At 36.0% G+C, this 27,804-nt stretch overlaps 1 protein-coding gene across 1 annotated transcript; it reads left to right on the plus strand.

Moving 5' to 3' along the window:
• Nucleotides 1-341: 341 nt before the first annotated feature.
• Esco2 (establishment of sister chromatid cohesion N-acetyltransferase 2) lies at nucleotides 342-27,643 on the plus strand. Its single transcript, XM_027927196.2, has 11 exons — nucleotides 342-428; nucleotides 1,750-1,815; nucleotides 3,114-3,951; nucleotides 6,922-7,015; nucleotides 9,692-9,749; nucleotides 12,558-12,684; nucleotides 13,348-13,479; nucleotides 17,594-17,683; nucleotides 18,602-18,745; nucleotides 22,946-23,121; nucleotides 27,303-27,643. The coding sequence occupies exons 2-11, from the start codon at nucleotides 1,763-1,765 to the stop codon at nucleotides 27,433-27,435; spliced, it is 1,845 nt and encodes a 614-aa protein (XP_027782997.1). The 5' UTR covers nucleotides 342-428; nucleotides 1,750-1,762; the 3' UTR covers nucleotides 27,436-27,643.
• Nucleotides 27,644-27,804: the final 161 nt, after the last annotated feature.

Genomic DNA, 27,804 nt, shown 5'->3' on the forward strand with positions numbered 1-27,804 from the left:
CACTAAGTGACTCCACAATTTTATTTTTTTAACCTCGTTTTAGACCACAACGGGTCTAAAACTACAATTCCCACAATGCATCTCGAAGAGTCCCGAAAATGGAACGCCCCGTTGTCGCAGGAGATTGAGGGAGGCGTGGTTTCCCGGAGGGGAGAGCTCTTTGCCTCCCAAGGGCGGGAGAATCCTGGAGACAGCCTCCTTGGAGGGCGGGGCAAGGGCTAGTGAGCGACCAATCATCGAGCCCATCCTGGAAGCGCTGAGCGGCGACGAATCGGAACACAGCAGAGACCGCCTGGTCTGGCGCGCGTTAATTTGAATGCGCTCCTGGGACCACTGCAGGACTGAGGAGAGGTCTCGGGACCTGCGCGCGGGCCACCACTGCGAGGGTAGAGGCTGGAGGATAGCCGGGCGCTCTGTGGAACACCGGGGTGAGTGTCGAACAGCATTTGCTCTGGGCCGGGCGGGTTGGCGGGCTGGAGACCGCGCTCGCGGGCACCGGTTTCCATCTTCCGACGCCAGCGTTGTGGGCAGCGCTGCCCGGGCAAGACGCGGAGAGGTCTCTTTTGACCTTCCCTCTCTCGGCCCCAGAATGGGGCTCCCCGGAGCGCATCTGGACGTGCGTCCCACGGACCCGGGTCCTTCTCTCTGTCCAGCTCTAAAGTCTCGCTGGTGTAATTTTGGGGGTGGGCTATGCATGAGGCAAAGGGAGGGGAGGGAGGGAGGGAGCCTCGCTGAGCAGCGTGCAGTCAGTTGCCGAGTTCACCGCAGGAGTTCACCGCAGGACTTGCGGGGGTCCCCTCAGCTGGCAGCCTGGGGGAGGGTTAGGTTCACCACCCCTCCCCCCTCCCTGGGTAGTGGGCGTTGAACCCAGGGGCGCTTTACCACGGAGCCACACCTCCAGCCCTTGTTAAATTTTAAAAAATTTGAGACGGGGTCTCAATAAGTTGTGCTGAGGACCTTGCTAATTTGCCCAGGCTGGCCTCCAATCTGAGGCTTTAGCCTCCCGAATTCTTGGGCCGGCTTCACTCATTTTCCTGCTGGGCTCTGATGAAAAATGACAGTCGGTCTCTGCCTTCATTGAACGCTTAGGCTGTTGAGATGGTTAATAGGAAAATGGGCTAAATGGAATATTAAAGGAGTATACTGTGCAATGGAAGCAGAGAACTAGATAAACAGTGTGTGTGGGGGGGTGTGGAGTGAGAGCAATGTCAGGGAAGGTCACCTAATTATGTGAATTAAGGGGAAAAGTGCCATGATTTAGAGTAAAGTCTTTTCCATTTGGTAGGATCATTTTCCAGCGTGAAAAATATTTCTTACTGTGGTGTAATATACTCTTTAAAATTTATGGTTTAAACCTTTATTAAAGTAATTTGTCTTTTTAAATTCATGGTTTAAACGTAATTTGCCTTGGAAAAAAATCTTTTTCTTGGATTTTCTAGACCATTATTTACCTTTTTTTTGTTGTTGTTCTGGGGATTAAACTCAGGGACACTTAACCACTGAGCCACATCCCCAGTCCTATTTTTGTATTTTATTTAGAGACAGGGTCTCACTGAGTTGCTTAGTGCCTCCATAAGTTTCTGAGGCTGACTTTGAACTCACAGTCTTCCTGCCTCAGCCTCTCCAGCCACTGGGATTACAGGCATCTCCTCTGACAGCCCTTTTTCAGCCTTTTAAAATTTAATTTTGACGTGATTGTTATACCCATTTTATGAATTTGGTTACTAGCATTGACTTAATTGCTTTTAGGAATTCAATTAAGATGGCAACTATTACTCCAAGGAAGAGGAAGCGGCCTTCTGTGAACTGTGACAGGTGAGTCTCATCCTATGCATAGAAATTCTGAAAAAAGAAAACTCGACCTTGTGTTGTTCTCCTATTTCCTAAATTTTTAATTCTGTTATTAAAATGCCTCTTTGGTTACAGTCGTATTTTATATTCTAATTCTACTTTGAAAATACAGTAAACTTTTAAAGTGAATTATTTAGTTCTTTTGGAGAGAATAGAAGAATGCTGTTTTCTGTGGCTAAGACGTATGGTAAATCTCTTATTTCATTGTTCCCTTCTATTCAGTTCTTTTTTTTTTTTTTGAGTACCCGGGATTGGACTTAGGGGCCCTCAACCACTAAGCCACATCCCCAGCCCTATTTTGTATTTTACTTAGAGACAGGGTCTCACTTGAGTTGCTTAGGGCAACCTCGCAGTTGCTGAGGTTGGCTTTGAACCGCCATCCCTAGCTGCTGGGATTACAGGCCTGGGCCACTGCAACTGGCCTCCTTTCTATTCACTTGGAACATAATGTTTTGCATAGAGTAGGGAGGCTTTTCTGTAAACTGTGCCAGAAAGTCTGTGTATAGTGATCCACCCACCCTGCTGTGTCTGGTTTTGCTTTTCAAGATTTTAGTTATCTGTAATCAAGTGTTGTCTGAAAATATTAAATGCAAAAGATAAGTACAGTGCAGTAAGATATTTTGAGAAAAAGACCACATTCACATAACTTTTATTACAGTATATTGTTATAATTGTCCATTTTTATTGTTAATCTCTTATTGTGTCTAATTTATACAATAAATTTTTATAGGTGTGTGTGTATACCAAAAAACATGGTATATACAGAATTTAGTTATGTGTAGACTCAGGCATCCACTAGGCAACTTGGGATGCATCTCCCTGATATAAGAGGGGAATACTGTAGTTGGTACTCAACTACATGCCATACCAGAGATACAAATTACTTCCCACAGAAATGCCAGGGATTGCTTATTACAGAGAAATAATCATTTGGGGAGTCTTTGATCACCAATTAAGTAAAATATATGGGCTATAATTTATATGGTCTAAACATAGAAATTGATTTTGGAACATATCAAAGCTTTTTTGGAAACAACATTTGTTTTCATGAACATTATTAGTACCTTTGGGAAGTTACTTGAATACTTGATAAACACAGAATTTAAGACTCCTACTATTAAATTGATAGTCTTTATGAGTGGCTTAGAGAGATGTATTATTTTTGATATGACCTATACATAGAAATATTACTTATCAGTAAATTTATATAGGTTTTGAAGCAAAATAATGAACTTACAAATGGACTTTGTTTCTTTTCATAGCTTATTATCTTCATCAAAGAAGTTAATTATGGACTTTACTGAAAATCTGTTTCCATCACCTAGTAAAAAGCACACTTATCAAAACAGTGATGAAAGTGAAGAAAAGCTATGTTTTTCTCAAAAAGGCCATTTCATTTCAAGTCCACTCAAGAAAATTAAAAAAAACAGATTGCCATCTGCAAGTCATAGCTCACCATTTAAATCTGCTGTACCCACTGTATCTTTTTACAATAAAGACAATAAAGATAAGTGGTATCTTAATCCACTGGAGAGAAAGCTGGTGAGAGAGAGTAGATCCACTTACCTAAAAACTAATAATGAAGATAAATCTTTTCCCAGAATGACAGAAAAAATACAGGGAAAACCAATCTGCACCAAGAAGAAGAATAAAAAAACACAGAAAAGTTTAACTGCTAAGTATCAATCAAGTTATAAGCACATCAAGCCTATATCAAGAAATGCTAAGCATTCCAAGCAAAATCGGATGTCCTATAAGCCAGTTGTGGAAAAAGAGAATAATTGTTATTTAGCTGAAAATAATCCAAATACTCCTAGGGTTCTAAGCCAAAAAATAAAACCACAAGTTACACTCCAGGGTGGAGCAGCATTTTTTGTTAGTAGAAAAAAACTTTCTCTTAGAAAATTGCCTCTGGAAAATAAGCCATCACTGGAACTCACCCCAAAAAATAAACCAGAAGTGATTAAAAAGTCTGAGATAGAGACTGTATGTGAAAGAAAAACTTTTGTGAAAAGTCAAGTGCCAAAGTGCTTGTTAATAGAAAAGAAATTGAATGTGGAGCTGAGTACAAAAAGTAAAGATGAAGAGGAATTAATAAAGGTAAAGAAAGCTAAATATATCACTTTAAAAAAAGCTGGCTTTAAAATTTCATTATAAATAACGACATTATTAAACAATTTTTTTTTTTTTTTTTTTTTTGGAGATAGGGTCTCACTTAAGTTGCTTGGATCCTTGCTAAGTTGCTGAGGCTGGCCTTGTACTTGAGATCTTCCTGCCTTGGCCTCCTTAGTTGCTGGGTGTAAGGCTGCTTTTATGAAGCCAGATAGATAGGGTAAAGAATTTATAGGCAGGGTGGGAAAGATGAGACATCCCTTATTCTGCTTCAGGGAATATTTTTCTAAAGTGTAAGCATGTTGGTTTTGTTTATTTGTTTTAGCTCATTATTGATTAAGTAGGTTACTCTAGAAATTTTAAAGTACAGAAAGTATATTTTTAAAAAGCCTTCAATAGTCCTACTACCTAGAAATGATCACTGTTGATCTATAGATGGATTTTGGTTTATCTATTTATTTTGGGGGGGGCGGGATATGGGGATTGAACTCAGCAGCACTCAATTGCTGAGTTGCTTAGCACCTCGCCTTTGCTGAGGCTGGCTTTGAACTCAGGATCCTCCCGCGCCTCCTGAGCTGCAGAGATTAAAGGTGTGGGCCACCATGCCCAGCCAATTTTTGCTTATTTTATGTATACTATGTTTTCACAGTTGCCATTCTGTGCCTTTTTGTTTGGTCTTTCTCATATTAACACCGGTAGTATAGATTTGTGCTATCTAATAGGAATATGATGAGCCAAAACCAAAACTTATAGGCAATAGGCTTCAGAAAGGCTGTCTCCCAGTTCAGGGCTTCCATGTCTGCCTTGTCATTTATACTTATCTCAACCCTTGCAGCTGAAGAAATGATAGGCTTGTATAATGTCCATACTGTGTGAGAATCATATGTCTTACCAGCAATTCAAACTCATAGTCATTTCCTCCCTAACCCATGTCTCATCATTGTCATCTTCACTGCCTCCTCTCAAGTTCAACCTCAATTTTTATCTCCTGTAGTATTCTATAGTTCAAAACTCAGTGGCAAAGATTATAAATTGGTAGCCTATGGATCAAATCTAGCCCATGGATGTTTTGCTTGGACTACGTACGTAATTAAGAAAATTTCATTCAAATTTTTTTAAATGCAAGAAAACATTTCTGATTTCTCATTTCTACATGACAGTCTCTCAGAGCTGAGTTTCATCCTCTTTGACAGATAGTGTTTTTCATTTCCCTTCACTGTCAGTGTATGTATTATATATTTAAATCAGTCTAGTTTTCCAGTTGTGTTTTTCTTTTTTTGGTACTTGGGATTGAACTCAGGGCCACTTGACTGCTGAGCCCAAGACCTATTTTGTATTTTATTGAGTGGCTTAGCCCCTTGCTTTTTGCTGACACTGGCTTTGAACTCATGATCCTCCTGCCTCAGCCTCCTGAGCTCCTGGGATTACAGGTGTGCACCATGATGCCTGGCCAGTCAATACAGTTTTGATATCAGTTTCACTTACCTGCTGCCCTTATAGGCATTTAAATTTGTAGTCCCTACTGTAAATGTTTCTTCTTGTCAATCTTAAGTATTGTCAAGTTTATTGTTGGGCTGGGGATGTGGCTCAAGCGGTAGTGCGCTTGCCTGGCATGCGAGCGGCCCGGGTTCGATCCTCAGCACCACATACAAACAAAGATGTTGTGTCCGCCGAAGACTGAAAAATAAATATTAAAAAAAAAAGTTTATTGTAAGCGAGATAATATTGTTGGCTAAGCCATGACAATCTAATTCCATTAATTCTTCATGTTCTATTTCTACAACAAAATATCCCTGTGTAGATTTTGGTTATATAGATCTGTAAGTTTATCAATATTCGTTGAACTGTACACTTTATACCTATGCATTTCACTATATATAAGTTTGCCTTCATTTTTTTAAAAACTCTGGGTACAACTAATTAAGGTCTCAATATAACAAAACAAGTAGAGTGCAGTTTCCTTACCCATCTCCCACTGATTGCTATCTACATTATTATGAAGATTTGACAGCTTTCCTATGATGAACTGATAAAATTCATTTTCTTTCTGAGCTTCACTGTAAGGGACTGGGTATTCAGTTTTCAAAAGTCTGAGAAGCTGGAATATTGTCTATCTTTAATTTGTACACATGGGCTCTATTGTCTCTTAAGATTTCATTAAATAGCCACTGCTAGGATTCAAATCTGAAAGGGTATAAATATCTGTGCTACTATTCAAAAAGTGGGAACCTTTGTGGGAGAAACCTCTCCAGTGACTCCACAATGTTATTTTCTTTCCTTGGCTATTCATTTTAAAGTCAATAACAAAAAGTTGTACCTTTTCAGTTTAGTGGCTTCTGGAGAAATTTTTGCCATTTTACTAATTCTTTTCACTTTATTATTATGGAAGTGTGGTTTATAATTTTCATTCTGCCATCTTTATCTGGGTGGCCAGGAATAGTGGCACAGCTGTAATCCCAGTGGCTCAGGTGGCTAAGGCAGGAGGATTGCAAGTTCAAAGGCCAGCCTTAGTAACTCAGCAAGGCCCTAAGCAGCTCCGTGAAACCCTGCCTCTAAATAAAATATTTAAAAAGGCTGGGGATATGGCTTAGTGGTTAAGGGCTCCTGGGTTCAATTCCTTGTACCAAAAAAGACATCCATCTTTATCTGGGAGAATATTACATTTTTGACAAGGATAACAAATTATAATATGTGTACTCTGACTTTTAGTTATTTGGTTTTGTGTGTGTGTGTGTGTGATGTTGGGAATTGATGTTGGACCTTGCATATATTAGGAAAGGGCTCTACTGCTGAGCTACATCCTTAGCCCTGTACTCAGACTTTTAAAAAGGTGATATGTAGACTGAAAATTGAAGACTTAAAAATCACTTTAAACATTTGTTAAGATCCATTCACTAAATAGAAAACAACTAAGAATTATAGATTTTCTTTACTTTTTTACTTGTTTATTATTTTCAGGATTCATTAGGTGAAGTAGTTTCTTCAAAGGAATATAAACTTGATGAAAATAAGCATTTTTCACCAGAAGATTCTCTTGGTGAGAACAAAACAGGTAAGTAAGAAAATTTTTCAGATGAGTTAGATACTTGTATTAACTCTTCATTATATGTGTCAATGTGAAATTCATATAAAAATATTTTCTGGATTTTTTTTTTCCCTAATGTGCCTCCTATTAATATCTTTTTATTTTTTCTCTCTGGCTCTATTTTCTGTGGTCTAGTAGTACAGTGTGTTTTGAAAAGCAGGAGACAGGAGATTTTTAGGTCAAAACTATAGATTAAAAAAAAAAATGAATACTAAATAACTGTGGCCAAATTACTTGTGCTCTGCAGGTCTGCGGGGTGGGGTAATAAAATCATACCCTGTCTTCTACCCAAAATAGTAGAAAGGAATAAAACAGTTTGTGGTTTTTGTAATTGGGATCAAGGCCTAGTTGTGAGCAGAACTTGCTAAGCCATAGAAATGACCCTACAATCCTGGGCTCTTATCTAGGTCTAGTGCTTGTTAGTTATGTGATCTGGGAAGGGATCTTTAAAGTAAGAGATTTTAAATTCCTCTTAGTTTTGAAACCCTCTCATTAACTTACAGTGACATTGCTAAACAGTATTTACTAAACTATGAGAATATAAATAAATTAATTAGCCCAGTGTGGTGGTACACACCTGTAATCCCCTGAGTTTTTATTTATTTACTTACAAGTTTTAATTACTTGTCCCTGAGTTCAATCCCCAGTACCAAAAAAAAAAGTGAATGAAAATACTAAAAGTAGATATGTTGGATGAGTGAGAAAATGTCTCATAAAAAGAAATAAAATAAAGGTATAATCTGTAACAATATCCCTTGGAGGATCTAATATACATAGAATAATTGTTCATTATAATTCTGAGACATAAAGTTAAAAACTAGTATTTACTGAGTGCTGAATATGTACTAGATAGTATTTAGTAAAAGTTCTGTGTTCCCCTCTGCCCTGAATTAATAGAACATATAACAGAAAAATAATGTCTTCTATTTATAATATTCATACATTTTTCTTTTAAAATAAACTACTTGCTGGGCATCGTGGCGCATGCCTGTAATCCCAGCAGTTCAGGAGGCTGAGGCAGAAGGATTGCAAGTTCAAAGCCAGCTTCAGCAAAAGTGAGGTTCTAAGCAGCTCAGTGAGACCCTGCCTCTAAGAAAGATACAAAATAGGGCTGGGAATGTAGCTCAGTGGTCGAGTGCTCCTGAGTTCAATCCCTGGTACTCAAAAAATAAATAACTAAATAAATAAATTACTTGTGGTATATTATCTAAGTCAATTTAAAGAAAAATTTTTAGTGAATAAAGATCTTACAGATAGAAAAGGATATGGCAAAAGTCATAAAAGTATTACACAAATAACTACAGTTTATTACTTAGTAACTAGAGTGTAATATTGTATTCTCTTACAAACCTGGGATATAGATTCTGTTATGCTCATTTTATAAATGAGGAAATGGACTTAGGTTAAGTAACTTACCAGAGTAGATCAGACTTGCCTATCTTAGCCTTATTTGTAGAGCATGAGTGAGCACTGTTTTTCAATGCAAGGTTAAAGTTTGCTTTTTACTAGCTTATCAGGGGTACATGATAGCCATATGACATCACTGGTGCCATTAGTCTTTATCACCAGGTTCAGGTCATGTTTGCCAGGTTTCTCCTCTATAACATATTTTTCTTTTTCATACTCTAGTCTTTGAAAGCTACTCACTAAGTCTAGGCTCCCCTTTCAGGAAGCAGTGGGGATTAAAATAACTGTATACTATTTGAAATTCTACTGTAAGGAAGATTTGTTCTTTCTCAATTTGTATATCCAATCACTTAAATAAACTTGTGGATATATGTCATTATATATTCATGAATATTTTACATTTGGGGTTTAAATCCACTACATTATTTATTTTAGGGCTCAAATTATTCATCTTTGGCCATTGGAATCTTTTCAGCGTGGTTCTCTTTGGCATGTCTTATATTTTTGTCTTTTGAGCATTTCCTTTTTTCTAAACATTACAAGATTCTAGGCTCTTGTATTTTCCCTGCCCACCCCAGCACTAGAATCATCAAGTTCTCACACAGAACCCTAGTTACTTTTATTGGAGAATGGTATTTAGAAACCAAGATTTGAGGGCTAGGGATGCAGCACAGTGGTAGAAACCAAGATCTGGACTCTCGTGTGCTTGTTGCTATTAGAGTGTTGTTGTTTCTAGGCCTGCTGAGCAGACAGAACTAGAAAAGATACATACCCATGATTCCATCGTCTCCATCTGTACATATTAGTATGAGTTCATATTGCTATGTCCAACTTTGATCCAGTGCCATAGGGTTTAGTCTACCCTTTTGTATTTTACATTGAGATCTGTGATCCATTTTGAGTTAATTTTTATATAAGATGTGAGTATGTGTGATTTTTTTTGCATGCAGACATCCAATTCCAGCACTATTTGTTGAAGACTATCCTTTCTCTATTAAATTACCTTTGCCTCCTTGTCAAAAATCAGTTGAATCTATTTGTGGGTCTATTTCTGGTCTCTCTGTTTTGTCCCATCTATTTGTCTCCTTTTGCCAGTACATACTATCTTTATTATGGTTAAGTTTTGAGGTCAAATAACATGAATATTTTGGTTTTATTAACCTTTAAAATTTTAGGGTTTAATGCTTTGATTTTTATTTGGTAATACAAATTTTTGCCCTTTTTTTCCCTTGCCAGTTTCTCTGGAGTCCGATGTTTATCCCATCTTCAGTGTGTCTTCAGTCAATACAAAAAGGTAGAAATTGTTCTTATTTTGATCCAAGTTTTATTAGTTGTACAAGTCTTTTTTTCTTATGCTACGTAATTTGGAGAGTACTTTTTCTTCACTGTTAAGGGAATAGGAGAATAATATTAAGAACAGGAAATGAAATCAGCTTCTCAGAAGTTTCATAAGATTTTAGAGTTTAGAGATGGAAAAGGTCTTTATAGATTTGAATAATAATAATTGTTAATATTATTATATAATATGGGGCCCATAATAAGTTGTTATATCTATTATCTTCAGAACAAACTAAAAGGTAAATACTGTTATTAATTCCATTTTTTTAGCTGAGGAAATTTTAGTACTTAAACCACAAATTTTAGTACTTAAGCCACAAATTTTAGTGAACAGCACAGTTATTCAGTGCTAGAGCTAGGACTAGAAGACATATCTGAATCAAAATCCCATTAGCCTATATTAACTGCCCTAGATAACAATAGATTAATAGTCGCTAAAATTTTAATGTGCATTTACAACCTCATAATGTAGGAACCATTATTGTCCCATTTATAGATGACTGGCCAGAGGAGTAAGTAACTTGAGACCTTACTGCTATTGTAAATCCTAGCTGAAACTTTTACTGTCCTGTTCAGATCTAAAGACTGCAGTGAGGAAAGGCATGCGTGGGGAGAGAGCGTGATAGGGCAAGAGCTCTGAATAAAGAAGTTTCTTATAGTCTGGACGTCCTCTTCCTAAGCAGCTTTGATGATGAATAACTAGATGTTAAGGAAGGAAATTCCTAACTAAGTTCTTCTATCCTTAGAGCACCTTACCTTAAATTGCCTCAGATTTGTGTGGGTGAGCAACTTTTCCACATCAAAGGTCATGTTCTTAGTTTTCCTCACCTTTTCCTTTTCTTACCTGCATTGTCTTCTTTCATGACTCATTGAAGATGGAAGCTTTATCATAATCAGCTGATAAAAGTAATTTAATCTAGCAAGAAGAGTTACTGGGATACTCTTGATTGAATCATGTGAAATTACTTTTTTGGTAGGCTCCAAAATGTCAGATTTCAGCAATTACTTATAGATTAATCTATTTTACTTCAGGTAGATTATAGATTCTCCAGGTACATAGTCTCACATTATTGTCTTTTTATTTTTGTTTTATTTGTTCATTTAACAAACACTTAGAAAGATTCTACTATGTGTCATTGAACTTATTCTGAGTTCTGGAGATGTAAAGATAAATATGGTCCTGCTATCAAGGAAATTATGGTTGTAAGAGAAAAAGCATTGAAACAAATAAATATAATAAGGTCAATAAATACATACAATAGATATAATACAGTTCCTAAGACAAAAGTGAAGAGATTGCAATCATGCAGGAAGGGCCAAGGAGAACTACATAGCAAAGGTTTTATAAGGCCCAAGGGCCACTAACCTCATTGACCTAGTAAATGTTTTTCATATTGTGGGTAGCAACCAATTTAGTCTTTTGTCACACCCTCTTAAGAGTGTCATATCCAGCATTTTTTAACTAGAATGCTGTATCTCTATAGCAAGTGTATTTAGTGAAACTCTTTTAGCTGTGTGTCTGTACTGATTGTAACGTAAAATTAATTTGTTAGTATAGGTTTGTCACAATCAGTTTGAAAACCTTACCTTTTCAGATGATAACAAGATAGCTTGACTGAAATAAGCATTAAATAGTTTTTTTTTCCATTTTCTCATTTGTCAATTTTTTTGTTTCAACATTTTTGCTTTGGGCATTTCTTTTTTTTCCCTCTTACAATTTACTTTTACTTCTCTCTGACAATTTCTATACCTTTTGGTCCCTGGAAAACCAGAATCCTTTCATTAAAAGGCAAGGATTACAAACTCAATACCTATAGACCTTGCCAGGCTGGGCAGGAATCTGGACCAACTGGAAAATGCATGCCTCATTTGAAAGTACAAGTGCTATTTGATTCCAGCTAGTAGGGTTTTTCTTTTCTTCTCTTTTAATTTTGGGGATTGAACGTAGGAATGCTTTACCACTAAGCTATATCCGCAACCCTTTTTGTTTTATTGAAATAGGGTCTCCCCAAGTTATTGAGAGCCTCGCTAAATTGCTGAGGTTGACTTTGAAATTGCCATTTCCTGCCTCAGCTTGAGTCACTGGGATCTCAGGCATGTACCACCACACCCAGCCTAGTATATTCTTTAAAGGAATAGAGAACTAGTGATCTTTTAGTATCTCTTAAATATTGGGAATATACATTTTAAGTGAATTATCTAGATTTTAAAATACTGGTGGCTAATCCAAAGCTTTGAATACCATATGAAACAACCAAAATGTATCTATCTGGTTGTGGGATTTAGTCTAAGGGCCTTATGAGCCAAATCCCAACATTCTTCCTAGTGCTTAAAGATAGCTTCATTACATTTATCTAAAAATAAAATTTCTTTTTCTTTAAAATTTCCAAGTACTGGGATACTGCTCTCGGCATGAGGAAGAGTACCCAAGTAAAAAGTTGTTGGATCCTAATACATTGGTGATTCTGTTTGCTTGTTGGTTCATGAGATTCAGTTTTAGTATCCACTTATTTGCTATGGTACCCCAGGGATTTCTTTATTCTTACATGGGTAAGTATTAGGGTTTGATAAAGCAAGGTGAAGTCAATTTCCAAAGTGATTCTCCAATGGCATCTGATACTGGTGAGAAAAGTTCCTTGGGCTTGATGTTAGAAACCAAGATTTAAGTCTTAAAACTTCCACTACTTGTTCTGTTCCCTGGAGTGCATTACTGACCCTCATAGTTCTCATCTTTATGTAATATTTATCAACCTACCATTTGAAGATCTCTCGCTGAAGAACAGTCTTCTGTGGGATCCATCAGCTGTACTGATTTCTTGAAACAGACCAACACACAGAAAAATCTGAATACCAGAGATACAAATAAAGAAACAAATGCCCAGCTCATCATTGTGAGTAAATTTGAAACAAAGCTTCTCACATGTGGCTTTTGCATGTATAACATAAAGTTATACTTTTGTCTTAGCATAGTAAATTGGGTTATAGATATTCTGAATTTTGTGAATGTCAATTTTGTTCTAGTGGTAACATTTATGCTTGTCAATAAACTTGAACTGATAGTGTTGGGCAATGCTAGTATTTTAGTAGAAGGCTGATGAATGAGTTGTTTCCAATTAAGAAAAATTGTTGATCAACAAAAAATTTAATAGGAATAGGTACGTTGAGTTAGATCTTGGCTTGGCAAACTGGTCACAGGCCATGACCTGTGAACTAAAAGTAGTTGTTCCATTTTTATAGGTTTGGAAAAAGAGTATGTAATAAACCATATGTGTCCTGAAAGATCTAAAATATTTACATCTGATGTTGTCATAGAGAAAGTTTGCCAAGAGTGCCCCTATATTTAATCCCCAGTATCGAAAAAAGAAAAAAATTTCATTGTTCATTTTAGCTATGTTCTGTAACTTAATCTTACTCCTTAGAACTATTGAGTCTAGTAAAGAATCATGTGTTTTTTACACTGTCCACTCAAAGAGAAAATTTTGTTACTTTGATGAGATTATTGGGTTTTTAGGTCTCTTCATCTATTTTGCTTTCTTCCCCTGCTTCTATTGCAGGATGCAGGTCAGAAACATTTTGGTGCTACTATTTGTAAATCTTGTGGCATGATCTATACTGCTTCCAACCCTGAAGATGAAATGCAGCATGTCCAGTATCACCACAGATTTCTGGAAGGAATCAAATATACAGTGAGTCAAAGATACTCTTTTCAATTTGTTCTGAAAGTAAACTGGTTTGAAAGAGACATTTCTGTTCATTAAATATTGAAAGGCCTATATGTCAATAAATATTTCATTGTCTACAGTTTTCTTATCTGTAAAATTTGAGAGACTGGCACTATTAAAAAGTTAGTTGTTGTTTTTTTCCCAGTGCTAGGAATTGAATCTAGGGCTTTATGTATGGTAGAGAGACATGCTATCACTGAGCTACATCCCACTCTTAAAGTTAGCTTTTAATAGTACAGTTTCAAATTTATAATACCAGTCTAATGTGAGCATTGTCCTGGGTAGAAAAAGCACTTTATATCCTTATCCCTGACTACTGAGCAGAGTTCAACAGTCAAGATATAAAACTTGAGGAGAGCCCCTCTCCCTCTTCATGTAGCAATTTCTTCTATATAGAAAACCTTGGTAAAATAGCCTTCCACAACTTCTCCAGGCTTTTTTCCCTCTTTTTTTTTTTATGTATATTTATTTTTTAGTTCTCGGCAGACACAACATCTTTGTTGTTATGTGGTGCTGAGGATCGAACCCCGGCCGCACGCATGCCAGGCGAGCGCACTACTGCCTGAGCCACATCCCCAGCCCTTTTTTTTTTTTTTTAAAGAGAGAGAGAGAATTTTTTAATATTTATTTTTTAGTTTTCTGCGGACACAACATCTTTGTTTGTATGTGGTGCTAAGGATCGAACCCGGGCCGCACGCATGCCAGGCAAGCGCGCTACCGCTTGAGCCACATCCCCAGCCCCTTTTTTCCCTCTTGAGAGGGCAATTTCACCTCTTTATGAAGCATCTTTGTAGTTCAAACACATCCTATCTTCGGCTTCATCTTTGTGATTGTACCCACTACTAGTCAAATGCGAGTGCCCCCACTACCCCGACACACAATAGTTCGTGCTTTTATGATAATTTTAGGTTATTTGTTGTCATTGGGATTTGGGGCAGGAGGAACTCTGGGGGAGCTGGGTTTATTGAAACAGCTTCCTCCCTGAGATTCCATAGTCCTCCTACTGTTCTGTTGCCTTTTTTCCTTTCCCCCCAGAAACCCAGGGTTGCTCTACCTCTGAGCAACATCCCTTGCCCTTTTTGTTTTTTTTGAGATAGTCCTGATAAGTTGCAGAGTTTGGCCTCAAACTTGTGATTCTCCTTCCTTGGTTCCTTGGCTTCCCACGTTGCTGGGTGTACAGGTGTGCACCACCACACTGGCCCAGAATAGTTTAATGCATAGATTTATATGATTCTTCATACTTTTAGAAAAAGAAAATTCCCACCAGCAGTTAGGTGCTCCTTAACCTGGCTTTAGCTTTTCCTATACATGTGTATATAATATATAACGGAGAATGTGTGTAGGTGTGCATCTATATATCTTTCTCTATATATGTTTAAATTCTTGCCCTCTATAATCTGCTCTCTATACATTAGCCAGAGGATTCTTTTCTAAAAATAAGTAAAAGTCCATCTTTTTCTACTTCAAATTTAATAACCTCCCCTTACACTAGGAATAAAACTGAAATTCTTTACCATGGTCACCAAAACCCTTCATAATCTGCCCCCCCCCCCCCCCCCCCCGCCAACATCATTGCACAGAATATTTTCCCTTGAGCTCTAAGCTCCATTTTCTGAACAAATTAAATTCTTTTGATGAGGACTAAGTACTGTCTATATCAGGTTGTTTAATTTATCAGAGCATACTAGGTATGTTAATCCTTATTTATTTTGTGAGTTATTTCTGTGTTACAAATTTCCCTGTTTCTTTAATATATGTTTTTTGGGTTTTTTTTGGTGGGGGGTGGGTACCAGGGATTGAACCCAGGGGCACTTGACCACTGAGCCACATCCCCAGCCCTATTTTGTATTTTATTTAGAGACAGGGTCTCACTGAGTTGCTTAGCACCTTGCTTTTGCTGAGGCTAGCTTTGAATTTTGTAATCCTCCTGCCTCAGCCTCCCAAGCCACTGGGATTACAGGTATGTGCCACCATGACTAGCTCAACTATGTTTTTGATATAGTAATAATTTCACATGGTTCAAAATTTACAAGATAAAAAGTCTATTTGTTGAACAGTATTTCTTCCTACTCCTAAGTACACTGGTCCCTTATCTGCAGGGGTCCAACATTGACAATTTCATCTGTATATCTTCCAGAGGTAATTTTTGCATATATAAGAAAATATTATTACTTGATTTTATTTGTGACCTGCATTTCTTAAGTCAGAAATGTCCTTCTCATCTGGGTGCAGTGGCACATGCCTGTAATCCCAGTGGTTTGGAAGGCTGAGGCAGGAGGATTGGGAGTTCAAAGCCAGCCTCAGCAAAAGCAAGGTGCTAAGCAACTCAGTGAGACCCTGTCTCTAAATAAAATATAAAATAGGGCTGGGGATATGGCTCAGTAGCTGAGTGCCCCTGAGTTCAATCCCCAGTGACCAAAATATAAGGAATGTCATTGTCAGTTCCAAGATTCATAAAAAGATTTTCCTAAAATACTTATATTACTATAAATTCTATATTCAAATTTTTAATCCATTGGGAATGTGTAAGACATTGCATTAAAGATGAATCTTAACTTACCTTTGTTTCTTAGGATTGCTAAGTGTGCCAATTATTATTGTTAGGTTAGTTCATGTTTCCCACTAATTGCCAATGCCACCTTTAATCTATACTAAATTCCAGTATATAAATGATCTGTTAGTAGTGTTCTTGTACTAGTCCTATACTCTTTTAAATGTAGTTTCATACCGTGGATGTCTGGCCAGGTAAGTGTTTTTTTATTCTTTAAAAATGTCATCTTTTCCTACACATTTTCTCTTCGAAATTATAAAATGGGCCTATTATCCAGTTATTCCCAAATAAAAAAATCTTTTGAGATTTTGACTGAAATTGGTAAACTAATGCTGTTTTCTTGTGGTTAGTCCTCCACTTTAGGAACTTAGTATCCCTTTCTATTGATTCATGTCTTTTATATCTTTCAGGAAGGTTTTATAGTTTTCTGCATGTGGATCTTTAATTAAATTTATCCTAAATATTCTACTCTCAGTCACAACACTGCTGTTTTCTGTTTTACATCTGATGTTGTCATAGAGAAAGTTTGCCAATCATTATATTAGACAATTTAGAGCCTTGGATTTTCAATGACATTAAACAGTACCTTTGTTTATTTGGTTAGTGATCTTACCTTGAAATGGCCACCCTCCCCATTATGCTTACTGAAATCTTAATGAAGGTTCAAAAAAAAAAAAAAAACATGTCAAGTGCCTCATAGCGTTGTGGGTCCACATGCTAAAGCACTGCTGGAGATTAAGACTGAAGTGTGTAAGCCTCTGGTCTTGTCAAGCAAAAGGGCAGAAAAAGACATTGTTGTGCATATGTGAGAAAGGAAGATAGGATTCACTGAGGGAGTATGTGTAAGACATATGACTAGCACTATGCACCCTGTAATGTTCTACACACTACATATGTTTATCTATATAAAATGTATGTTTACTATCATTTTAGCCTTTTTTATCTCTATTTCCTAAATTTTATCTTTCTCTCCTAAATTTATACCCTTACAGGGATGGGGGCAGAACCACTTAGGTGGAAATGTAAGGATGGGAAATTCCTGATCTAAAAAGTGGCCTCTGCAGCTCAGTGAAGTGCTGGTGTCCCTTTCTACAAAGCTAACTAAGATGCATTGGGTGAGATCTGTGCTGAGCTGCTGATAGGAGAAAGCACTTGAACTTGAGCCTTTATTGTCTAGATTTGTCTTTCCTCGGTCCAGTAGACTCTTATTAAACCTTCCCTTAGAAGTCAGCTTAGCCTACTGCCCATGTGCCCACCCTGAGTGATTGGGCATTTCTTTCTCTGATCCCATCAAGAGCTCTCATTTGGCTTTGCTTTTAGATCTAACAAATAATATTCATGTCTCCCAACAGTGTATCAGCCCATTGAGGTCACTTGTTGTAAGCATCTTTCATTTGAGTATGTTACTTTTAATTAGATTTAATCCTTTTTTATATCATTTGATATTTGGCATTCTATCCTCTGGGTCAAACTATTTAATATCTTTTGTTTTCACAAATTAATTTTTTTTTTTTCTCCCTTTGACAGGGCTGGAAAAAAGAACGTGTAGTAGCAGAGTTTTGGGATGGGAAGATTGTATTGGTCCTGCCACATGATCCAGCTTATGCTCTCAGAAAGGTGTGGAACATTCTCTTTTTAATCCTTATTCTTCCCTCACTTCCCACACAGTTAATCTCTGTTGAATTGTGAACCACTTTGCTGGTGGGTAAGCCTCTTTGGTACATGCTTCACCCATTATGTTCCGTTGTCCCACTTATGGAACTCCTAAAAAACCTGCGTTGAGTGCAAATATACACCTATGGTAGCTTTGAAATAAATTTATGTTTTTAGAGTTCTATTCCTTTGAGAAAAGTAATAGGTGTATGATTAGTGATAATATTCATTAGTATTACTGATATTAATATTATTGTTAATAAATTATATAATAAACTCTAGATTATGATTTCCAACCTATTTTAATGCGTCTGTATCATTTTCGTTGAAATGGTCACAGAATGTAAACTTGGGATTTCATAGGTTAAAAATGACTTTAGTAGGGGTTTATACAAGATAACTAAAGGAATGTCAGTTGGAATTAAAGAAACCACATAAGGTTCTACAACTTATCTCTTATCTTCATCATCTACTTGTGAAAAATTAACTAAGCTTTTCAGTGTTGAAATTAATGGCCCCAAGTCTGTTTCTTATGTTGTTATTACCAGTTTTTCTTGGGTTGGTGTTGGCCAATACAAAAAAATGAATAAAGCTAAAACAAATCTGTTTGGGTGCTTCCTACTCCTTATTTCCCCCAGAATTCTGAACTTCTGCTGAAAGTGTTTTTTAAATAGGTTCTTAAAGCCCTATTGCTGAAGTACCAGACATGAATTGATAGTAAAATTTTGAGAGGGTATAAATTTAGGAGAGAAAGATAAAATTTAGGAAATAGAGATAAAAAAGGCTAAAATGATAGTAAACATACATTTTATGTAGATAAACATATGTAGTTTATTGTACTTTTTAAAACAAATTCGCCTTTTTGATTGTTAACACCATTAGGTAGAAGATGTCCAAGAACTTGTTGATCATGAATTGGGCTTCCAGCAAGTTGTTCCCAAATGTCCCAACAAAACCAAAACTTTCCTCTTTGTATCTGATGAAAAGAGAGTCGTTGGGTGTTTAGTTGCAGAGCCCATCAAACAGGTATGGTATATCTTAAATTACTGGCATAATTTTTGAGCAAAATAAAGTAGTTGGGAGAAGTCTCTAAGCATTTCAACTGCTACCTGATTTTTCCTATTAAAAATTTCCTTGACCATGGGGATAAATGATGTTATTTACATTATATTTATCATTTGCCTTATATAAGCAGGGTAAGTAAGTATATCCATGTAGTCATTACCATACTGGATAAAGTATAGTGGTTTTAGATAAGCAAATATGTAGACCCAAGTTATTACCTGTCCCTTTATTAGAATATATTTGTATTTTTTTTTTGTAATTTATTCTTTTTTCTGTGGTGCTTAGGATCAAACCTAGTGCCTTACTCATGCTACCAACTGCTCTACCATTGAGCGACAACCCCAGCCCCTTAATTAGAATCTTTAGATACTGAGTAGCAGTGTTCCAGAAAACATATAGTCTCTCTTTGTGTTAGATATTTTTAGAAAAATGGCTGGTTTGTATTCTTTCTTTCCCTCCATCAGCTTTATTAAGATATATCTAACAAATGAAAAATGTATATATTTACAACATATAATTTGATGTTTTGAGAGATGAACAGTTTACGAAATTGCTGAATCAAGCCAATTAACTTCATCACCTCACTTATGTTTTCGTGAGCGCATTCAGTATCTGCTTACTTTGCTATTTTCAGGTGTACATTAAGTACATGCAACATGATATACCATAGATCTTCAGAACTTACTCATCTTGTCTAAATCAAACTTTGTGCCCTTTGACTACATTTCCCATCCCCTACCACTTAGCCCCTGGCAACCACCATTCTACTCTGCTTCTGTGAACTTTTTTAGATTCTACATTAAATTAGATCATACATATCTGTCTTTCTGTGCTTGACTGATTTTACTCAGCATAATATCCTCTGGATTCATTCATGTTGTCACAAATGACAGGATTTCATCTTGGTTTATGGCTGAGTAGTATTCCAATGTGTGTGTGTGCGTGCCACATTTTCTTTCCTTATTCATTCATTAATGGACACATAGGTTGATTCTATGTCTTGGCCTGGTATGCGTAAAGCTGTGGTTCAGAAATCTCAGAATACAGATATCTCTTGATGTATGGTTTTTATTTCATTTAGGTATGTACCCAGAAATGGGATCACTGTCATGGTAGTCCTTTTTTTTCCTGTTTGAGATCTCTATACTCTTTTCTGTAGTGGCTATAATAGTTTACATTCCCTCCAGCAGTGAACATGTTTTCTTTTCTCCAAATCTTTATCAGCACGTATTATCTTTTGTCTTGTATATATACGTGGCTGTGTGGTACTGAGAGTCAAATTGATGGGTGTTCTATTACTAAGCTACTTTTTTTTTTTTTGAAACGGTCTCACTAACTTGATGAGGCCAGGCTTAAACTTGCAATCCTCCTTCCTGCTTCAGCTTCCCAAGTAAATGGGGTTACAGGTGTGGGCCACCATGACCCGCATCTTTTTGTCTTTTTTATAATCATTCTAACAGGTATGAATATGGTTTTAGTTTGCATTGCCCTGATGATTAGTGATGTTGAATATTCATATATCTGCTGGCTATTTGTATGTCTTTTCAGAAATATCTGTTTAGTTCTTGTCCCATTTTATAATTAGTTTATTATCTTGCTATTGAGTTCCTCATATTAGATATTAACACCTTATCAGATATATGGTTTGCAAATGTTTTCTTCCAACTGTATGTTTTCTCTTTACTCTGTTTCTTTGCATTGCATAAGCTTTTTAGTTTGAAGTAATCGTCTATACCCAGTTTTACTTTAATTATTTGTGCTTTTGCAGTCATATCCAAAAAATCTTTGCCTAGACCAATGTCAGATTTTTTAAGTTTTTAATGCATTTTGAGTTGACTCATACTGTGTAAGATAAGAGTCTGGTTTCATTCTATTGCATGTTTGTATCCAGTTTTCCCAGCATCATCTATTGAAGAGACTATCATTTCTCCATTGTATGTTCTTGGCACTTTTGTTGAGATCATTTGACTGTGAATGCCTGGATTTATTTTGGGGTACGTTGTTGTGTTCCATTAGTTTGGGTGCCTTTTTTTTTTTTTGATATATATTTTAATTGTCAATGGATCTTTTATTTTATTTATGTGCGGTGCTGAGGATCGAACCCAGGGCCTCAAACAGGCTAGGCAAGTGCTCTACCACTTAGCCACAATTCCAGCCAGCCCTGGGTGCCTTTTTTTTTATGCCAGTATATTATTCTGTTTTGATTACTATAATTTTATAGTAGTATATATCAAGATCTGGTAGTATGATACCTCTCACTGCCCTTTTTACTCAAAGATTGCTTTGGCTATTCAGGGTCTTTTTTGGTTCTTTGTGAATCTTAGGGTGCTTTCTCTGTGAAAAATGCTATTGGAAATTTTGATAGGGATTGCACTGAATCTGGATCGCTTTTAGCAATATAGATATTTTAATAATTTTCAAATTCATAAACATGAGATATCTTTCCACTTATGTGCGTCCTCTCTAATTTTTTTCATTAGTGTTTTGTAGTTTTTGGTATATAGTTCTTTTACTCCCATGTTTAAATTTATTCCTAAGTATTATAGTTTTATTGATATCATTGTATATGGGATTGTTTATTCTTTTTTTTTAAATAGTTATTGTAAAGAGATGCTACTGATTTTAGCATGTTGATTTTGTGTGTAGTAATTTCACACTGAAATTATTTATCAGTGTTTTGGAGAAGTCTTTAAGGTTTTTCTATATATAAGATCATGTTGTCTGCAAACAGAAATAACTTCTTTTGATTTGGATGTCTTTATTTTTTCTGCCTAATTGTTCTGCATAAAACTTTCAGTACTAGGTAGAAAAGAAGTCGCAAGGGCTGGGGATGTGGATCAAGTGGTAGCGTGCTCGCCTGGCATGCTCAGGGCGCTGGGTTTGATCCTCAGCACCACATAACAATAAAATAAAGATGTTGTGTCCGTGAAAAAACTGAAAAATAAATATTAAAAAATTCTCTCTCTCTTAAAAAAAAAAAAAAAAAACCTGTGGTACATCCATACAATGGAATGTTCCTTAGCAATTAAAAAGAGTACACTATTGACATGTGTAACCATGGGTTGGGTCTCAAAGGTATTAGGCTGAGTTAAAAAAGCCAATCTCAAAATAACAGTTATAGAGATGGAGAACAGATTAGTGGATGCTAGGAATGAGTGAGGCATGTGGAAGGGAAAAGTAGATATGATTCTACAGAGTTACAAAGAGGAACACTTGTGGCGATGCAGTAGTTCTGTGTATTGATTGTGGTGGTGGCTAAATGAATATAATATCCTTGAAATGGAATAGATATTCACACATTGGGATTAGCAAGGATGGTGGAATGTGATACACATCATCATCCAAAGTACATGTATGAAGACAGGAATTATTGTCAACATACTTTATACACAACCAGAGATATGAAAAATTGTGCTGTATACATGTAATAAGAATTGTAATGCATTCTGTCATTTATTTTTTTTAAACTCAATTTAAAAAGATACACACATTGTATCACTGTTAATTTCTTGGTTATGGAAGATGTAACCATTGGGGGAAATAGGGTGAAGGATACATAAGTCCTCTTTATACAGCTGTTTCATCTTCTTGTGGATCTCTATTTTCAAATAAAAAGTTTTTTAAAATTTAAATAGTAACCAAATTTCAGAGTTAACACGTGAAAATCTTCAATTCTTTAGGCTATCATATATACATTTTAGCATGGAGAGGATTGGGAAAATTTATGTGCTTCAGAAATTTGAATTTTACAGAGCTTTTAATCAAAAAGAAGGAATTTTCATGCAAGTATTGTGACTTAAATGGAGAGGAATTTAACACATTCAAATGATTTAAATATTTTTGATGGAGACATGATTAACTTCATATCATTAGGGTTGTTTTGGTATACTTAGGAATATTTTTTATTTTAGTTTTATAAAAATGTTTTTGGAACTGAGGATTGAATTCGGGAGTGCTTAACCACTGAGCCACATCCTCGGCCCTTTTTTATATTTTATTTAGAGATGGTCTCACTGAATTGCTAAGTGCCTCAGCCTCCTAAGATGCTGGGATTACAGTTATGCACCACCATGCCTGGGGAGGAGGAGGTTTTTCTTTTTTTTTTAAAGAAATGTAAGCTCATCTATTTTTAGTTATAGATGCTTTTGTATATCATTGTAGGCCTTCCGTCTCTTGTCTGAACCAAGTGGCCCAGAATCCTCAAACTCTAAAGAATGTCCCAGAGCTTGGCAATGTTCAAATGTGCCTGAACCTGCAGTCTGTGGGATAAGTAGAATCTGGGTTTTCAGACTGCAGAGAAGAAAGCGCATTGCAAGACGACTGGTGGATACTGTCAGGTAAGAAAAACATAAACTGAATCTTAACTTTGAACCTTGGATTCTTAGCTTTCCTAGAACAAGGAAATACTGGCTCATGAACCAGAAGGAAGGATGTTGGCAAAACATTTCCCATTATACTATCAAAGTCAGGTTACATCAAGTAACCTGGGAAAAAATACTAGATACTCAACATTCCAAGCTAGTGCTTTTTAAACTCCCTATGATAAAGGACTAGTTTGATATATCACAGACCCAAGACTATATAAAATAAAAATCGATTGCTAGAAAAATGAAATGGAAAAACAAAATTAGAAAATATGGGCTGGGGTGTCGTTTAGTGTTGAAGAGTACTTGCCTAGCATGCATAGGCCCTAGGTTCAGTCCCTGGTACTGACTGAATAAAGGAAGAAAATACAAGATCAAATTTTTATCAGATTCAATTGATACAAAATCATATTTCAATAAATATAGTTGATATAAACAAAATGTAAATTTTAAAACATACAGAAGTTGCATATGTTTATTGACTACATGTGTCTAGGTAATTAATAACTATAACTAAACTAATTTATAACTATGATTAATAACTATAACTAAAGTTATAACTAAAAAGGGAATTAGCAAGACAACCCACAAAATGAGAGGAAAAAAGTTGCAATTCTTTTCTCTACTCAGGATCTATTATCCAGCATATAAAAAGAATTCTTACCATGCAACAATGAAAAGGCAGTTTAAAAATGGGTCAAAGATTCCAATAGACATTTCTTCAAAAAAGAAATACGAATAGTTGATAAGAATGTAGAAAGATACTTAACATCTGAGAAGTCGCAAAACCCAAAGCACTGAAATACCACTGCACACCCTCTAGGAAGGCTCTCTTAAAAAGGAAAATAAGTGTTGGTGACAATGTGGAGGAAGTTGGAACCCTGGTGCATTGCTGGTAGGAATTTAAGGTAATGCAGCTGCTGTGGAATACAGTGGCAGTTTCTCAAAAAGTTCAATTATTATGACCAAGCAATTCTCCTGGGTATATGCTCAAGAGAAATGAAAGCATATGTCCACACAAAACCATGTATGGGAAGGTTTATAACAGCATTATTCATAATAGCCAAATAAGTATAAACAACGAAATCAGTGGGGAACGAAGCATATCCCATACAATAACAATGCAGTATTTATTAGTCAACCATGGAAAGGAGTGAAGTAACTGGTTCATGGTACAACGTGGGTGAACCTTGAAAACATCGTGTTGATTGTTTTCTGAACTTTATATTATAGGTACACAAAAGGGCCAGAATAGGCAAATCGACAGAGACATCAGATATTCTTGGTTTATAGGGACTAAGGGAAGAGTGAATGGAGAATGTATACAAATGGATATAGGGGGATAAAAAATGACCTGGAATTATATAGTGGTGATAAATAATTTTGTGACTACAGAAACCCGAGTTATCTTTTTGTACCGGGGAGTAAACTTCTGAGCCACATCCTCAGCCCTATTCTGTATTTTTTTAAATTTAGCAACAGAGTCTCACTGAATTGCTTTGTGCCTCACTGTTGCTGAGGCTGGCTTTGAACTTTGAACTTTCAATTCTTCTGTCTCAGCCTCCCAAGCTGCTGGGATTACAGGCATGCGCCACTATGCCCGGCTCATAGTTATATATTTTTAAAGTATGAGACTTAATGGTATATGAATTATACCTCAATGAAAGATTAAATTAGTGATTCTCCATTCTGAATTGTGCAAACCCTTTAACCCTGCAAATTGATATTTAAGGTTTGAACATGACGGACTAGGTTTATTGTTAATTTACCTAATCTGGATAAGAAGGATGAATTTCAAAACATTTTCTTCTACATATATCTCATGGATAGATAGCAGATTAAAAACCAACAACCACACTTTGAAGAGCTTTATTCAAACCTTTTGAGTTTTATGCTGCTTTTTAAATTTAAATTTTTAAATTTTTGGTATCAGGGATTGAACCCAGGTCCTTTTTATTTTTTGTTTTCAGACAGGGTCTTTCTAAGTTGTTGAGCCTTTTCTCAAACTTGCAATCCTCCTGCCTCAGCCTTGCACATTGCTGGGATTACAGGTGTGGGCCAGTGTCCCTGGTCTGAGTACTATGCCACTTTTAAGGAATGAAAAGCAAACCACTATGATGATTCCATCATGGGCCATAATCCTAGTCTACCACACATATTTATAGAAGGATCAGTTAGAAAATTGGGTGTCTATAATAATTTTGATAGTTGCAAACCAATGATTTTCCTATACAGGTTAAGGAAACCTAATCTAAAATCTGAAATCCTCTAAATCTGAAACTTTTTACAGTAAAAAGTAATATCTGAAAAGTTTTAGATTTGGGAGCATTTTAGATTTCAGGTTTTTGGATTAGGGTTGCTCAACAATATCTCTGCAAATATTCTATAATCCAGAAACATGAAATCTGAACTACCTCTGGTCCCAAGCACTTCAGATAAGGGATATTCAACCTGTATTTTATATTAAGTGATAGATAAATTGGATATGAGGAATACTAATGCTTTTTAACTTTCAACATCCATATGAATTGCCTGGGAATGTTAAAATGCAGACTATAATTCAGTAGGTATGGAGTGGGGCCTGATATTCTGCATTCTTAGTAAGCCTTTGGGTGAGCTAAATGTTGCTGGTCTGTAGATCATACTTTGAGTAACAAGGCAATGTTGTCTATAAGGAATACTGAATAAAAATGAAATGCCCTCATAGGAGCTAGAAAACATTCATTTGGAAAAATATCTTTTCTCATATCTGAATTGAAGTTATAAATAACATATTTGATAGTTTTGCATGTAAAAAAGCCTCAGACTGAATTCTCTCATCTATACAGGTGACAATATGTTTGAGTCCTGACAGAAGTTTAGCAATAAATTTTGTGTTCAATTATAGTTAAGTGTACTAAATGCTTACATATTCTAATTGAATCTAATTCTTTAATTTTTTTTTTCATTCTGAAATAAAAGTATCAAGAATAGTGAAAAGAACCCTTGTATATTTTTAATTTTTTTTTTCATTTTGGTACTGAGGATTGAACCCAGGGACACTATACCATTGAGCTACACCCCCAACCCAACCCTGTTTAGTTTTTTAAATTTTTTAGCTTTGAGACAGGGTCTCCCTAAATTGCTAAGATTGGTCTAGAACTTGGAATCCCCTGGCTTCAACCTCCTGAGTTGCTGGTATAGGCATCTCCCACCACACCTGTTCCCCCTCATATACCTTTGCTCAGATTCATCAAGTTATTATTTTACCACATTTGGTTTTCCAAATGTATCTGGTTGTTTTGTTTTGGCAGTGGGAATCAAACCCAGAGCCTGATACATGTTTGATCAGCATTCTACCACTGAACTGCTTTCCCAGCTCTTTTTATTTTTAGACAATGTCTTGCTAAGTAACTTGCCCATCCTCCTGCCTCAGCCTGCCACATAACTAGAATTACAGGTTTATACTCCTGCACCTGGCTAGAAGATGTAATGTTGATAGTCCATGTTTCAGTTTCAACGGTTGTTTCAAATGTCCTTCACTGCGGCATATACTTCTCCTTGTCTGGGATCACATTGCATTTGGTTATCATGTTTCTTTAATCATCATCTTTCTTAATCCTGGAAGTTTCTCAGCCCTCCTTTGTCTTTTATGACATTGAAGAATTGAAAAGTATAGGCCAGTTATTTTATAGAACATTCCTTAATGTGGTTGAACTCTTTAATCATTTTTACTTTTAATCTTAGTTGAGCAGGATCCGAAAGAGTTGTACTCAATGTGCAGATTTGTTTTTGCTTTCTCAAAGCTCTCTATTGTACATTTTAGTTGAGAAAAATAGTAACTGTTAAAATTGGTGATGGTTATTTTTATTTTTTATTTTAATTATATGTGGCTTTTAATTAGCACTAGCAATCTCACATTAGTTGTTCATTGTTAGGGACAGCCAAAAGTCAGCTCTGTTTTTATGTGGTTCCCTTTGCTTCTCAGAATTTTTTCTGGACCTATTTTCTCATCTTTGAAATACTATTAGATTTCCATCTCTGAAATCTAAGGCATTTTCTCGCTTAGCAGAAATAAGGTTGATTTGATCAAGAGTATTTACTCAAATTGTACTAGTGTTTAATCAGAATACTAAGTTGCTTCCATTGTTAAATTATCTTTTTCTCTTTTTTAGGAATTGCTTCATGTTTGGCTGTTTTCTCAGCACCAATGAAATAGCATTTTCTGACCCAACACCAGATGGCAAGTTATTTGCAACCAAGTACTGCAATACCCCTAATTTCCTTGTGTACAATTTTAATAGTTAAGACCAACTATAAAAGCAGTTACTACATGGATAAATTCACATAGCTTCTTATCATACAATGTAAATTAATATCAAAGTAAGAAATGCCCAGACACACACACACACACACCTATACGTCATAGTTTTGTTTCTTGTGTGTTGAAAATCCAGGGATAAATTTGGTGAAAATTATCTGGGAATTAAAAGAAAGGAAAAATCTTTGGATAATATACTTAGCACTCTGAGTCTTTAATTATGAACCTTTATAACTGGCCTCCATAAGAATATTGACCACCTTATTTTGGTGGTTTTCTGCAGATGTGGGGCAGTTATCTTTTATAAAGCAGTACTCTTTTAGTCCAGGATTATATTATACTACATCAGAAGGAAA

Source organism: Marmota flaviventris, chromosome 3, assembly GCF_047511675.1.
Source record: "Marmota flaviventris isolate mMarFla1 chromosome 3, mMarFla1.hap1, whole genome shotgun sequence".
Taxonomy (NCBI): domain Eukaryota; kingdom Metazoa; phylum Chordata; class Mammalia; order Rodentia; family Sciuridae; genus Marmota; species Marmota flaviventris.